The sequence below is a fragment of the Vicugna pacos genome, chromosome 7 (assembly GCF_048564905.1).
Source record: "Vicugna pacos chromosome 7, VicPac4, whole genome shotgun sequence".
NCBI classification, from domain to species: domain Eukaryota; kingdom Metazoa; phylum Chordata; class Mammalia; order Artiodactyla; family Camelidae; genus Vicugna; species Vicugna pacos.
In genome coordinates this window covers 81040509-81057152 of record NC_132993.1, presented here as the reverse complement: position 1 = coordinate 81057152, position 16644 = coordinate 81040509, and the positions used below count along the sequence as shown (strand labels likewise).

At 39.5% G+C, this 16644-nt stretch overlaps 1 protein-coding gene across 1 annotated transcript in view; it reads right to left on the bottom strand.

Moving 5' to 3' along the window:
* SUGCT (succinyl-CoA:glutarate-CoA transferase) overlaps positions 1-16644 on the bottom strand; it is a 550122-nt gene that overhangs the window by 82999 nt on the left and 450479 nt on the right. The window contains exon 13 of the mRNA XM_006198531.4: positions 12323-12386. Coding sequence (XP_006198593.2) covers positions 12323-12386 — 64 coding nt within the window. The remainder of the gene's footprint in view (positions 1-12322; positions 12387-16644) is intronic.

Here is a 16644-nt window from a genome sequence, read left to right as displayed (position 1 = left end):
GGGAGACAACTATCAGGACTTCAGGAAGCAGAAGCCTCTCAGAGTGTACTTGGGAAATGCTGCGCTGTATTGTGGCCCTGCCCTGCTGTCCCCTAAACACGCTGTGACATTCTCATCTGTGGTCTCTGAATCAGTATTTTCACCTGCATGATCTGTCTCGGACAATGCTGTTTTTGGAGGATGCTTTCACACTGCCGTGGTCTCCAGTGACCTTACGGACAACATGTTTATCCACAAGCCCCAAAGCTGGAAGGCAGATGAAGGGGCTGGTTCAGCCTAACACACACATCTGGCGGGGACAGTCCCAGGTTCCCCGTCCCCATTGCACTTCCTCTGATTGGTCACTGTCAAACGCCCCATTAGACGAGCTCCTTGTCAGTCAGCACTTGGCACAGAGCAGATGCTAGATAAACGTTTGCTCAACAAAAGAATGATTTGTTTTACTGTATTTCTTAGAGAAATATGCATGATTATTTCCATTTTTCATGTTGGAAAAATAATAATGTGGCTCGTTTGATCTCCCCCACCCCCACCAAGTGTCATGGCTACTGTAGATACTGCTAAGAGTTTATTAATTATCTACGATGTGTTTCCACTTACTCCTTCCACGGGCTCAGTCCTTGGCATGTATTATTATTTTATTACTGTTAAGTCACAGTGAAGTGAGTCTTCATATTACAGAGGAGACAGATGTCACTGAGACCGATTAGGAAGACTGTCTAAAATCTCCAGTCTTTATTTGCAGAGCCCAGTTTGTACTCAGGTCTCTCTCTCTTGATGGAGCCTAAACGCACTCCACTCCACACGGCACACATATACCACGAGCACACAGGAAAACATCAAAGTGTAACTAATTTTTTCAGTAATCATATATTTTATCGTGGTTGTATATAACATAAAGTTGATCATTTCTACCTTTTCTGTATACAATTCTGTGGCATTAAGCACATTCACACTGTGGTGCAACCACCACCACCATCCATCTCCAGAACTTTTTCATCCTCCCCAACTAAGACTCTTCACCCATAAAACGTTAACTCCCCATTCTTCCCCTATCCAGCCCCTGGCAACCACCCTTCTCTTTTCTGTCTCTATGAATCTGACTCCTCTAGGGACCCCACGTAAGTGGAATTGTACAGAATGTATCACTAATTAATTTTTAAATTCTTGTTTTGGCCATGGTATCAACTACTCACTTGGGAAAAAAACATCATTGTAAAGTTCTTCCACCAACACAACACGGTTTGCAGTTTAATTAAAGTTGCTCCAAGGGAACTGGCTTTACTTTAAACCCAAACCAGCCCCCAGTGAGCAAGAAGAAATTCACCCACAAAGCACCAGTGCTGCAGACAGATCACTGAAAAGATGAGAAATCTGGGCAAGTCAGGGTGGCAGCTTAACATCATGGGTCTTTTAATGATGGAAATCTGCATGTACATCCGAAACAGGTCTCTTTTTCCTCCCTCTTAAAGTGCTTTCTGTTAATGTGTGAAAGCAGGACAACTTGAGGGAAATGTAATCCACATGTTTTGGTGCATTTACACTTATATGCTCTTGAGAATATCGAAATGGTCTAACAATATATTTTCCAATGGCTTTTTTTTTCATAGAAACACAATAATAGGCTATAAAAAAACAAACTTAATCCCCAAAGGAGGTAGGCTCAACCAAGTTTAAATTCTTTTTTTTAATTGATTGATTGATTGATTGATTTTGTTCAAGTATAGTTGATTCACAATGTTGTGTTAGTTTTTCAGGTGTACTGCAAAGTGATTCAGATATATATATATATATATATATATATATATATATATATATATATATACACACATATATTCTTTTCCATTATAGGTTATTGCAAAATACCGTGCTATACGGTAGGTCCTTGTTGTTTATCTATTTATATATAGTAGTGTGTACCTGTTAATCCCAAACTCCTAATTTATCCTTCCCCCTCCCTTTCCTCTTTGGTCATCATAAGTTTGTTTTCTATGTCTGTGAGTCTGTTTCTGTTTCATAACTAAGTTCATTTGTTATCATATTTTTAGCTTCCACATATAAGTGATACATGATACTTGTTTCTGTCTGACTTACTTAAGTTAATATGATGATCTCTAGGTCCATCCATGTTGTTGTCAGTTTAAATTTCTGAAATTTAAACATTCATAAATAAATTTCCATGTTCCTCTTTAAATAACATTTAAAATACATTAATCAGTCTTCAGATTAGAGACTAAAGTTGTAAGATTAAAAAACTCAATAGTTGGCTCAACTTTCCTTTTTGGCTCAATTTTAGGAGACAGTAGGAAATAAGAAAAAGAGGACAGATTTCAGAGATACTCAGACCTGGGTTCCAAATGGTGCTGCAACACTTAGCAAGCCTCAATTTTCTCCTCTCTAAAATGGACATAATAATGTATGGCTTACTGAATTTTCCTAGAGATTAAACAAATTGTGTGCATAAAGGGCACATAGATACACCAAATACACCATATATAATTACTTAACTTAACAGATGTTCACGTCTGTTCCCTTGTTTCAAATTTGAATGTTCCATGGCAATGATGCTATTAAAATCTATTCACAAAATATATTTATATGCAGTAGTGTAAATTGAATTTTTTCCTTTAAACTGAAGGGATGAAAAGACCAATCCCATCAAAACAGGACAAGACACTAAAAGGTGAAGTCAGTTACTTAAGGCCACATACCAAATTGAAGGTCCAGTAACAGAAAGAAAGCAGCTTAGGAAGAGTTTATGGGAGGCAAACTATGTTGAGGTTGCTCTTTAAATCCGCCTGGGGTGGCACTTCTCTAGCTTTTTGTGGCTGCAGCATTCTCTTGGTATTTTTATTTCACCATAAACTCTTCTCAAATCCACAAAATGTCTGTAAAATGATTATGAATCAATAAAAAAATGTAAAAAATAAATAAATAAATAAATAAATAGCTGCAAAAAAAAAATCCACAAAATGTCTTGCACTCACTTTTTTCTTTTCATTTTCAATTTAATTAAAATTGGGTTTTTGCATGATTGCTTGAAAAGCATACGGCTTCTTGCAATAAGCTGGAGTACAGTGTTCATAGAAACACTTTCAACAGACACAAGGTTCCGAGTAGTTTAGACTAATGGGTCGCCCACTCTGAGAGTCACATGGCCGCTGTGACTACATGATGCTCTGATGACTGGCATGTTGGGAAGCGTTTCAAGGCCCTTTGTCCTTCCCCCTCTAGGCAGTGTCTTAATTTTGCTCAAAGGATGAGCCCAGGGACACAGTGACTGCTAATGCCATACGAGATAAAGACATGACTAGGGGGAGATGTGGTTCCATGCAAGTCGATACACAGCTAGCACACAGAAGACAGTGTCTGCTCCTGCTGAAAAGGAGATCAGCATTGAATCCCACAGACCCAGCTCAGTGCCAAATAAATCCTTAATGTTTGGAGGTGATGGCATGAGTGGAACCTTGTGCATGATCCACTGGCTAGGTTAAGACACCTGGAGGTTCTTATTTAATCCTTTTAATCCCATTTCTTTACCTCCACCAACACTTCTTATTAACATTAAGAGAGTACTGTGTATGTCTAGTCAAAAATTAAACTATAATGCTTTTAAATAAAGAGATGACTTTCTCTACTGAAGTTTCCTCTAGCTAATTTTTCTTAACAAGAATATATCTTGAAATTGTAAGGAACCATATTTAAAGAAAACAATGTTCCTATGGGATTCAGGCCAATTGTCATCTCTTCATGGACCGCAGGGTCCCTACCTAGTAATGCTACAGGGGAGCAAAGCCATTCCTCTTTCACAGAGGACTAACATGACCCCTTCTCCAGCAATGAAGAAACCTGGCAATGAAGTCAAGCAACTCCTTCAGATCGAAGACCACTTGAAGGCAAAGATAATGCCGCTTCTTGATTATCCAAGTTAATTCCACACACAGCATGGGAGTCTAAAATGGAAGCTAATTTCAAGCCTTTTGTATTTAGCTATTACATAGTATCTAGTTTTACTTCTCTGGCCAGTTTATCCACTTAATTACATTTAATTAATTTATTCTTTAAAGAGTCATCATAAAGTCAGTATATAAATTTTGATCCAGAAGAAGACTTCTCTGGGTATGCAATGAAAGTTGGCAGCAGCTAATATAGCAAGAACTCAAGAATTAATCCCAATTAAAAAAAAAAGACAGTCATCAATAAAATATCATCAAAAAAAAAAAAAAAGAATTGACCCCAGAAAATGTCTGATCCACCTTTTAAGACAAAATTTAAAAAAATGCTTTATCATCATTTAGCCTTCCACTCTTCCTGTGGCTTTTAATTTTTGTTTTTATTTTACTTTGATTTCTAAATTTAGTTTGACATTCAGTGGTCTACTCAAATGATTTCAAATACACCTCTAACCTCAAGGAACATTTGGCATAGTGGTACTTGAAAGAACACCCCAAATAGTGGATAAGTCCACTTCCCTATTCACCCAGGAAAATTATTTAGCCTAAATATGACTTTCTAATAGTGAAAACAGCCCTGTACCGCCAGAACTTCATTGACAGCTTAGGACTGATTTGCAACATGAGTTTCTTGTCTTTGAGGCAGATTCACTTATCTTGACTTCCAGGTTGATGAGGACAGTTGAAGAGGAACAACTGAGCTCTTGGCCATTTTCCCAGTCCCGAGTAACAGGAACACGAATTCCCTGAGCATGAAAGTCCAGCTCTCACGAAATATTTCTTCCTCATGGCACAGATAAGCATGGTTGATAAAGCTCTCTAAGTCATATCAGCGACAGTAACTTGGCTCTTAGGGCTTCTCTGGTTCCTCATGGAAAGACATTCCTGGGGAGGCTATTCACTCCTGCTGTTTCCTCCCTGATCTCCTAGGAAGGAGAGTCACCATGCTATTCATTTCTCACTGTATGGTAACAGTGTCCACGACCTCGCCTCGTGGTAACGCGACTTCCAGAGAAGGCTGCAGGCACTCAACGTCGACTCATCTGAGAATACGCTGATTTATTTAACTCTCAGTGCATTGCCATGGGTTAAGGGTTTAATAAAGTTAAAAATAATTGAGGACTTTGGGAAGTACCATGGCTAGTCTATTTGAAACTTCACTTCCCTGCCAGCTTTCTCTCATTCCGTTGACAGACTGTAGAATGTTCCTTTCATCTCTTTCCTCTTTTTACAGCTTAGCCTGGTCCCCGAAGGAGTATGCTCTTTCTAGAAGATAGATTACACACTATACACAATGTGAAAACTTTACGCCCTCTTCCTGTTGTCATCTGAAAGATTTTTCTACCTGGAAGAAATAACTTACCTCACCTTTCACTCTCAGATTGGTTTTACTCAGAATTCCTTGTGAGGATCAACATATGTAAACCTCATGGAGTGATATAAGCTGAAACTTACATTCCTCTTTAATTTTTCTTTTTCCCTGTAAGACTTGTGACAGCTTTCCCTGCCGCTGCTATCCGTTATAGAAATTTAACTAAACTTTGAGGATTTGTGATTTCAGAAACATCGTCCAATTTCCAAGGAAAAGGGAAGAAAAAAAGCTAAAAGGAACAGGGCAAGCTGAAGGCTTGCGTAGCCCAGTAGAGAAAGATTTGTAACCATGCAAGAGACTAGATGGTCACGCCATTTAATATATGTACTTCAAGCTGGAAACAAACTTAAGAAGTAAGATAAATCTTTTTCAGAGAGCTTCCACAGGTAGCCTAGTCAGTTCATAAAAACATGCATACTGCTTTAAATTGTCACAGGGCATCTTTTTAGTTATCTTTCATCTAATAGTTTTTTTATCCTAATCATCATCCAGAAAATGTGTGTTAGCTACTTAGCCGGTGTAGAGAGTGCTGCTTAGATTTACGAAGACAGCATCTTTGCCCTTCAGGAATTTACAAAAGAAAGGTGTTTCAGATCATCACTTATAAAACGTCTCGCAAAACATTCATAAACACAGTATGTTAGATAATCAAATAAAGAAGTGCATTCAACTTCTAAAAAAAGTCACTATCAAATCCAAGTGTCAACATTCCAATAATTTGGTTTGAGCTACATTAATTCATAGCGGTGACTGTTCTTCCTGCAGCCAAAGCCCACTAGCTAAAAATTGTTGCAGGTTCCCAATATGAATATTGAAATACTACGGGGAAAGAACTTAAGGAAAGTTTTATTTAAAAGAACTTGGAGCTGCAGTCTGAAAACACAGATCAGGGGACCAGCAGGCAAGGGTAATTCAATTGAAATCCATTTTGCTCCCCTCTCTCAGCACTGACACACTCATGCTAAAACACTTCCCAAAAGTGCTGCTGGAATCCAATAACCACCATGCACATTCACGGGGAAGTAAAGAAAAGGTTATGGTGAGAAACTTTAGAGCTACCCATCAAACTCTATTTCAGTGACATCCTTTGAAGTTTGGAACTCAGCAGCAAGGCTGTTTTGGCATCTACACAGTGCACAGGCTCTAGCTAAAACGCCAAAGGCCAGCAGTGTTATAAGAAGAAGATGCAACTGGGAAATGGCTCAGCGGAAACTGGCAGTCCATTGGAAAAGGATAACTAATGTAAGCTCTTCCCACTGAAGTCAAGAATAAGGTGGTGTTTATATAATGGCCAAACTCTTGTTGAGGAAATGTGGTCTGCACTTTAATGTCTCTTCACATTTCAGCAATTAACAAAAACAGATTTTGTCAATTTCACGGTATAAAATTCGGGACATTCTGAGTTTTACCAAGATTTTCAGTGGAGTTAGGAGCGCTTGAAAAAGCAGTCAGTGAGAATACTGTCAAACTAGGTTGGAGTTTTCTCCTAGTCCCTCCTCCAGGTCCCACTTCCCCCGCAGACAGTGGAGCTCCGAGCCCTCAGCATCCAGCTCCTTTACGTTCTGATTTGTTTGTAATGTGACCATTTGCTCTACTCCAGGTGGCATTCTCCTCCTGGCCTCTGGCTACCTCTCCAGGGTAATCTCCATTCCAGCCCTTTCTCAGCGACTCCTTCACCACACTCAGAACCCCCTCACCTCTCCCACAGCCCACATCAGGCTGGCCCGGCTGACGACTAGTCATAGTTCACGTGTCTGCTAACATTTCTTTCTCAAGGACGCCTTTCCTGATCTCACACACTGGGTGAGGCCTCCCTCATCTGTGCTTCCTGGTCACCCCCCGGTAGCCTCTGGTTCTCCATGGAAACGCTCATCTTACTTTTTTGAATTCATTGCCCAGAATAACAAAAATTTCCCTGACAAACTGTAAGCTCCATGAGTGACTGGGCCTGTCCTGGGTACAACCCTATATGACCAGAGCTTCATAGCAAATGGAACACGCTGGGTTCAGTGAGTTTAGTTGTGTCTGGGTGTGGGTGTTGGGTGTGTTTAAGGTTTTAGCACCCAACCAGGTTACCTTAGTTAATTATGAGCCAGTTTGTACATTCTGCTCACTGTGCTGACACATGTGTCAGTCAACTAACGATGAACTAAAACTAACAACTACTCTGCTCCCTAGGGACTCACAGAACGCCACATTACTTAAGTTTGGAAAAGAGAGTTACAATGCACATTCTCACTTATACTCCAGTTAACAATTGGTTTTCTTAGTATCTCTCTACCTTTGACTGTAAAATAGGCTTTAAAGGTCAAATGAGAGAGCAGTTTAATCAACAATGTATGAAAATGACACACACTGTATGTTGACATACAGTGGAATCAGCATAACTACAATTCATACTTAGAGATAATCAGGAGCATTGACTAGTTTGTATGCTTTAACTCTGACATTCTGCGTATGCACAGATGAACTGTCTTTCTTCATTGTTTTCTATAGATTGGAGCTGGTGGGAAATGATACGAAAAGGAACATGTTACAATAGATATAAATTAAAGACAGTTTAAACTATACTACTGGCTTCCTTTCGATATTGGTAATGAGTACAAATATTGGAACAATGTATTAAGTGCTGACAATAATTATTTAAATAACAAAAAAGGAATTTTGAAGAGATAAATAATTTCCCATCCCTGTTCAAATGATATTCATCATTGGTGGACCAGTACCTTTAAGGAATTAACCAATTAGCCATCTCCAATACAGGAGCGCTAATTTAGAACCTGAGCAGAGGCTGTGAATTTATACATCTCTAAAAAACGTTTTGCAAAAAAAAGGTATTGCAGTAAATATTGTTCTTCAAGAGACTAGTTTCCAATAATGACTGAGAGAGAAAATCCTTCAGGCAAATTAGTGCAATGTAGAGAAGATTCAGTACTGTTCACAAGAAGTTCATTAATAACAAAGGAAATACAAATAAATGGTTTTAAGTAATGTCAACAATGATTTCCACTGTAAATATAAAGCTGCAGATACATATGTAAATCTGTAGAACTACACTTAATGAATTAAAAATTGTTTCCACTGGCTAACTAAAATACACTGTAGCATCAAGTCACTTTTAACTCCACATGACTTTCCAGATTCACCTCACTGAGGCATTGTGGGAGAATCTCAGTTATTTCTACAGCATTCATGAGTTCTCCAACGAGGACATCCCTTACAAAGAAAGGCCTATCATCGATAAATAAAATCAACAAAAGGGACTATCCACGGGAAAAAATTTAATTATTTACTGATAAATTCTCTTTGTACTTCATCTCTCTTGACCTGTCTGAGAAGCCTCTTACTGAATTAGAAAATACAGTATCAACTTCTTTTCTGACGTCTCTGAGCAGAATTCTCTGCACTTTCATGAGTCCAGATGCACTGCCCCCAAAAGAAACTCAGATACTAATTCCCCAGATAATCTGAACACATCCATTTCATTTCAATTCTGAGACTTCCTATATATTGGTAACTCTACAGAAAGAATATAAGGTTCTCAAATCTGAGATTTCCTATATATTGACAATTCTATAGAAAGACTATAAGGTAAGTCAATAAGATAGACATACCAAAAAGATGCCTAAGTCCTACAGAAATTAAAGAAACAATAATAAAATTTTCCAAAAGGAAATTAAAAGGAGATTTCTATAGGTCTGAGAATTTTATTGTGGTAAATTGAATTTTTGGCCCTAGTTATTTACCCCTCCCTGTGCCCATGTCTTCACCATATAACTTTGCAGTTTCTCTCAAAAAAAGATAAATATTTCCCCACCTAACACTTGCTTTGGCCAATGGGTTGTGGGCAGAAGGGTCTGCTAGTTCTGCAAAAGGTGTTAAGTGGCACTGGGGTTTCTGTCTGCCTTCTTGGTCTTCTGCCATTGCTATGAGAAGAAATGTTAGACACATGGAACAGAACTGGGCCTAACTCACACTGGAGCCAAGCCCAGCCAGAGCTGCATATAGAAGCAAAGCCACCCAGGCAAGTCCAAGCCTAGATTAGCCATCCCCTACATGATCCACATGGATGGAATAAATAAACACTTATGTGTGAATGTCACTGAGATTTTGTGATTTTTGTTACACAGTATTACTGTGATGGTAGCTAACTGATACACTTATAAATTAAAGTAAGCAAAAGTGATATGCATTCCCCTTTAGGAATCTGAAAAAACTATTTCCCTTTTCCTGAGATAGACTAGTTGTTTATCAGGAAAGTTAGTAAATTCACATCTGATGGATTGAGAGAGTGTTACGTCCAATGAGTTCATCCTAGATTGGCCACTGACTTACTTTTTCCCTTATTATCATGCTAACAACTGCATTTAACTTTCATATGTTTATCCTATCCTCTCATGTGTTGGGGATATCAATGATGGTATGACCTCATCTGTAAATTTGTGGAACTAAATTAGATCAGAGGTTCTTGAATTGCTCTTTCGGGCCCATGGTTCCAAGGAGGTGTTTGGAGGAGTATAGCATGATAAAAGCAAAGGGAAAAAGATAAAGCATTGGAGTGCTAACTTATCAGTAGCAAAACTCAGTTTTGATCTGTTTCAGATAGTAAGACTTCATTTGAAAAATCAGTTCCACTATTAAAAAATTAAAGTTAAAAAAAACTACTGGACAAAATGCTTTTTAAAGTCTTCTCATACTAAAAGTGCTATGACTACATATTTTATTTTGAGTAGCCCCTTCTCTTCCTTGCTATTACAATGACCCTGATTTAAGATACTGACTGTCACCTGAACTCCTGTAATAACTTCCTAACTTGACTCCTTGCTTTAAGTTATAAGTTGTGTCATTTCACTCCCCTGCTTAAAACTAGAGTAAAATGAAATTCAACCAGAAATAGACTCACAGACATTGAAAACAACTATGGTTACCAAAGGGGTAAGGGGCAGGGAATAAACTAGGAGTTTTGAATTAACAGACACAAACTACTGTACATAAAATAGATAAACAACAAGGACCTACTGCACAGGGAACTATATTCAATTTCTTGTAATAAGCTATAATGGAAAAGAATCTGAAAATATGTATATGTATATATATATATATATATATACGAGTGTATGTGTGTGTGTGTGTATGTATAACTGAATCACTTTGCTGTATACCTGAAACTAACATTGTAAATCAACTACGCTTCAATAAAATTTTTAAAAAAGAAAAGAAAAAATTTAATAGGGCCTCCAGATTCTGTCTTGCTCTTCAGTCTCAATTCCTACCCCTCTTTCCTCACTTTTCATTCTGGTTTAAAACACAGGCAGCTCTTTCCCACCTCAGAGTCTTCTCACATGCTGATCCCTCTGCTCAAATGCTCTTCCCCTACTCTTCAAATGTCAGCTCCTAATTACCCTTCAATTCTCAGTGTCTAAGTCATCCTCTCAGAGAGGCTTTTTCTGATCAACCCAAACTAACCCAGGCCCCTTCCATCCTCATTACTCTCTATGACTGCACACTGCTTGTTCCCCTTCTTTGCGCTTATGACTTACAATAATAGGAACATTCGTGGGTTACTTTTATTTCCATTGAGTATGATGGAAGGGCCAAGTGGTCTGCTTTATTTTTGCCTTCCCAGGACCCAAAGCATTGCCTGGCACATGGTACATGCCCAATAATATAAATAAATAAATTACATTCTTAGCTTTTATCAGCACGCTTTTTTTTTCACTACTTTTCTACCCCATATAGCATTTCCCCATTAACACGCATTCCCAGTCTCTGACATGCTTGTACCTGCCCCCACTCAGAGTTACCTCCCGTAATTCAGGTTTATGCTCCTTTTCATCCTGAATATCAGAATTTTCTCCTTCAGTCTGCCTTATTCATCCTACTTCCCTTTTCTTAATCTTGCTGTTGGCCAATGGTCACCATTTGATCTGCTCTGGGGCATTATTATCAAGCTGAACCCAAATCTTATCATTAGATTAAACCTAGAATGAGCCTGAAGCAGTTGTTCTGATAAACAAATGGAATCTGACACCTTTTGAAGTAAATGCTTATGCCACTTGACTGAGATGACTGAGGCATTTGGGGGATACCCAGAGTTCAAGCCAGGCGACTAGGACAGTAGTTTCAGGAAAACAATAACCAAAGTTATAATCTAACTGACTTCACCATTCTCTATCAGAAGAAAAGTTAAAAAATAAGCGTATAGTTTTTGTATCATCTAGAAAATAGTGACACAGTGGACAAGGATGTGGCGTGTCTTTCCAGCAATGCCCAGAGTAGGGACAACAGATCTGAGGAATGCCATGATCCCTAGAGAAGTGAAGTCTATGGGGGCCAACAGCCTGATCGTAAGCTCTCACTACAGCTTGGATGCTCCAAGAGTAAGCATGAGACTTTTGGCTACTGCAAAGAGAACTCTTCCTGAAAGTGACACAGTTGGCATTTGGGCTTAGACCAAAACATCTTCAATGAGTTTGTTGGGTATGAGTCAACTTACAAAAATTCAATATAGTCTGGGTAAACTGAGAACATTTCATTTCTTGTTCCCCAAGCTAAGATCCACACCATATTTCAGAGAAAGAAAAAAAAAAAAAAAAAGCCCTGGCCTGAGCAGTCAGTAGCTTTCCTTGGACACCACCTCTACAGTGCCTGGCTTTATTTCTCACTCTCACACGAACCAAGCATGATTTCATAATATTTTCCACTTCTATCGCCATCTATCTGTTGGCAATTACAGAAAGCACTTTTGTGAGTACACGATTACACAAAATGGAATTAGCAATAAAAGTGTCTTTTGTCACTGAGATAATCAGACATCCACTAAGAGTGAAGACACAAGCCTACAGCCTCAGCAAACGTGCGTGTGGGTGTGATTCTAGGGTTCCCCTTTTATTCAGAATGAAAAGTCTGGACAAAGTCTTGACAAGCTGGTTGGGGCGTGATCAGCACAGGGAACAGTCAGTGAAGGAAGGTGTTAAGGAAAATAAAAATTTCAAACCTGGGACTGATATCTTCCCCGCAGTCGGATGCTTCATCTCCATGATGAGGCCATTGTGTAACACCTTAAAATGTAAAAACAGAGAGAAAAATAACTTAGAGAATAAAATTATCTTCAGCTTCAAGGGATATGGAAAGTCACCTATTCAGTCCACTGAAGTAAGACACGGCAGAACACAGAGATTTTTGAAATTTTAATTTGAAAGTAAATATTGGAGATTCTAATGCTTCCATTGTGTACTAAACCTAGTGAAGCCAAAAAGAATTATAAGATTCAAGGACTAGCAAGCTTCATTTCTGTAAAGTCTTCCCACTCCTAAAAATATTATTTGCTTCTAAATACAGGGTATGATTTCCCCCCTTTCGCCTCTGTTTGATCCTGAAAACAGTAAAGCACAGCCTCTTTCTGCATTCCCTCAAAGCAGGATTTGGCCAAGGTCAACTGCAGAAGGACAGGTTGGGAGGAACCAGAATCCGGAACAGAGGAACCCACCAGGGTAGCACATGTGTTCCTGGCAATTTATTCAATGGAAGGTGCATGGAGTGGGGTGGGGAGTGGTCAGTCCAGTTTGAGAGGTGAATCAGAGCATCCAGAAGGCCCAGTGACTGCTGGAAGTGGACAGATCAGAGCTGCCGTGACAAAAAACCAGCAGAGCCAGCTGACAGGGAGCCCAGAGTAGGCCCGGCTCCGAGGCCAGAGCAGAAGATTGAAACCAGAGGTGTTTTCAGTGGTAACAAGACCTTAAGCATAAGACTAGGTTTCCAAACTAGGACTCCACTACCCTGGAGTCAGTGAGGAGGAGACAACTGAGGAAAGAAAAAACAAAAAGCCAGAAACCCCATCCTGGAGAGCTGAAGAGATGCTCAAGCACTGGACCAAGATGGGTATCTGGTATCCCATCAAGAACACAAGGTAGACTTGGTCTTAGGGTTCAGATTCAAGGCAGTTACTAGTCGGGGACACTCTATCAGTGCCCAACAGCAGACGTGTGACTAGAGGTTGAACCTCTTGGCTACAGAAACAGGGGTCCTTAAATCTATATACAGCAGAAAGGGGCTGTAGCTCTTCCTATGGGGTGAGCAAGAAAACAGAACCTGCCAGAGATCCAGTTCCCTACAAGTGCAGGGAGCGGATGAGATGAGGGCATGGAACTAGATTTTAGAACATAAAACTTGAATTACTGGAGGCAAAATGTTCTATCATACACAAACGAAAATGCTACAAAGTTGTTTTCTTTTGTTAGTTTGGTTTTAACAACTGGGCTACCTGAGTCTACCATCTCAAAGAATTCCCCAAATTCAATTTACTATGACTATTAACTGGATCTTCAGAGAGACATATGGATGATGTAAATACGAATTATGCTACATCTACACTATCTGCCAAGTGCAGAGCGTCTCTATTCCTAGTCTGTACGTGGATCTAAAGGATGGAAGTATTTCAGTGGCACGGTGAGCTCATGGACCACAATTTCATGCTAATATCCCTAAGAGTAGCTGTTGTGATGGTTCTATAGCATTTTGAGCTTCACGTAAAAGCAGGATTTGCATATCCGCAGCCTTATCAGCATCACAGAGCAAAAGAGCATGAAAGAAATAAACTGGTAAATATGTTTTCTCACTTGGAAAACTCAGGGAAAGAGGCCACATTCTTGGGTTTTATCCATTTGCGGTGAGCTTTTTGGTCACGTGACAGAACAAGCTATCAAGAAGACAATCTCCTGGGTGATTTTTTAAGGTCAGGATGATAGCTCTGCTGTGGCTAAATATTTCTGGCTTCCACTGTTTTTTGGGGAACAGTCATCACTTCTGGGGGTGATGCTCTCTGCACAACCACGTCAAGCCCCCCCCCATTAAGGGCGATGTCACACCATAAGGAGATTCTTTCTAGGGATGCCTTGCCTTTCTTTTGGAATTACCAGCTTTGCACCCAAGAGCTGGCCAGAGAAAATTCTTGCCAGTGTTGGAACTGTGCTATAATTTAATTCTGGTGTGGCTCATTCTCAGCACCCGCCCAGCACAGCCTCCTCCTTTGTGGGGGTGGGGGCTAAATGCCAAGACGAGGTGCTAAATCTCAGTTCTACTGAGGACAGGAACAAAAATACCACGCTAAATTTCACTCGAAACAATTATCTGCACACTGAATCACTCTTCTCTTCCCGTATCTCTGTTGCCCTCCTGACTACCTCTTGGTAATAACACTGCAGTGCTACTCACAAAAGACAAAAGTGAGTGTTCTTAGCTAAATATAACTTAACTGATAGTGTTAAAATTAATTAACGCTGAATTTTAAGCATGCCGCAAACGTTAAGTGTCAAACGTGAAAGGGTAGTCAGTAAAGGTCAAGGGACATATGTCAAAGTTTTATAAAGCGAAAGCTAGCAGTTGATTGAAGTTGTTCAGGGAAGCTGCTTAAGGAGGGTACTGACTGCCTCCAGCCCTGCCCCCACCGCCATCTATATGTGATCATCCCGGCACGGAACTTTCTTATCTGACTGTATCAATTCCTTTGCAGGGAAAATTGTTCGGCTTTAAGCAGGAATCGAAATGCTTCGGATGCTTGCAAAGCATGGTAACCACAGTTTCTCCTTTGTGGGAGTATCGTACCATTATGAGGGAAATAAGCTAGTCTGAGACCCCATCTTCAGAAAGAGTTGACTATATCCCCCTGCTTGGTTGCCACCCATCTTTTTATGTGAAGTCTGAGGTCCATAAAATTCCATAGGCTTTCTTCGTGCATCAGGTCAGATTATCTCAGAGTAACAGGCTGTGGCAGTGCCGTCCCTGGAAACCTTGCCTGATGACTCGGAATCTTGGAAAACTCTCCAGCTTTGTTTGTGGGGCGAGTCCTGCTCTGCTTAATAACGTATTCAAGAATCTCAGAACCTGGGCAGTCTGGATTGTAACATAAATCTCTCCAGCCGCAATTCAGGCCTCTGTCCCATCTTAACCTCCCTGAAAATGCAGGAACTGCCACTTACCACCATTTGTATGACATTTCTCTGGGAATAGTCACTAAATGTTCCCTTTGCCTTTTCTCATCTATGTGCAACAGCTGATCTCTTATTATCCTACCCTGGAAATTCAAATGTACAGTGTTTCCTTTTCTGACCACTAACAACGGAACGGGGACCTCAGCCTCAGGGACTTTCAACTGCCAGTTTCCTTTAAGGAAATTTCCTGCCTGGAACCTCAGTCTGGCCATTCAGGATATTCTTTGTTGTGTATTTGCAGCAACGTGGATGGACCGAGAGACCATCATGCTAGTGAAGTCAGACAGAGAAAGACAAATATCATATGGTATCACTTATATGTGGAATCTAAAAACATGACACAAAGGAACTTATTTACAAACCAGAAAGAGACTCACAAACATAGAAAACAAGCTTACGGTTACAAAGGGAAACGTTAGGGGAAGGATAAATTAGGAGTTTGGAATTAACAGATACACACTACTATATATAAAAAGATAAACCACAAGGTTCTAATGTATAGCACAGGAAACTATATTCAGTATCTTATAATCATGAAACAGAATATGAAAAAGAATACATACATGTATAACTGAATCACTGTGCTGTACACCAGAAGCTAACACACTGTTGTAAATCAACTACACTTCAATAAAAAAAGGTAGATAAATAGATAAAGCAAAGGACCTTCCCGAGAACTCTGACGTGGATTTTGTCCTTCTTTTACTTATTTCATCCTCTTTAGAGCTTTCATGGTTTGGTAGCTCTTCTAAATTTCATTTCTTCTTGAAATTTCAAAAGCCTATTCTTGACAAGAATAGAATTGTAGACAGTGCACCAACCTCTTTAGCAAAGCATCAGGCCTATTTAAAATAAGGTCTCTCTTTTTTCTCCAAGAGTTTTACAGATTGACAGCCTAATGACAGAGTCAAATGGTAATGTATTAATGATGAGGAGAAAGAGTAAAATGTATACCTTAAAGTGATGTGGGAAATAAAAGTTTAAGTGAAAGAAAGAAAGTCTTTTTATAAAGTCCTATGGCGGGAACGGCAGGGGAAAAAAAAAAGCCTGTAATATAGCACTAGGAGAAAAAAATGTGGAAAAAAAAATCAGTACCCACTATATATGCAGGGAAAATCTCTACGGAAAACAAGATATCTGAATCAAGAGTAGAATTAGCAGAGTTAGTAGAACAGCAAGCCATAGTCAAATAAAAAGAGACAGATAGAGTGCTGGCATTAAATAACAGACACAAATAATATGTGTAAAGACCATATCAAAAATCAATGCAATACCAACAACGACATTAACAGTGATGGGCAAAAGAGAACTGACCCAGCCATTCACTATT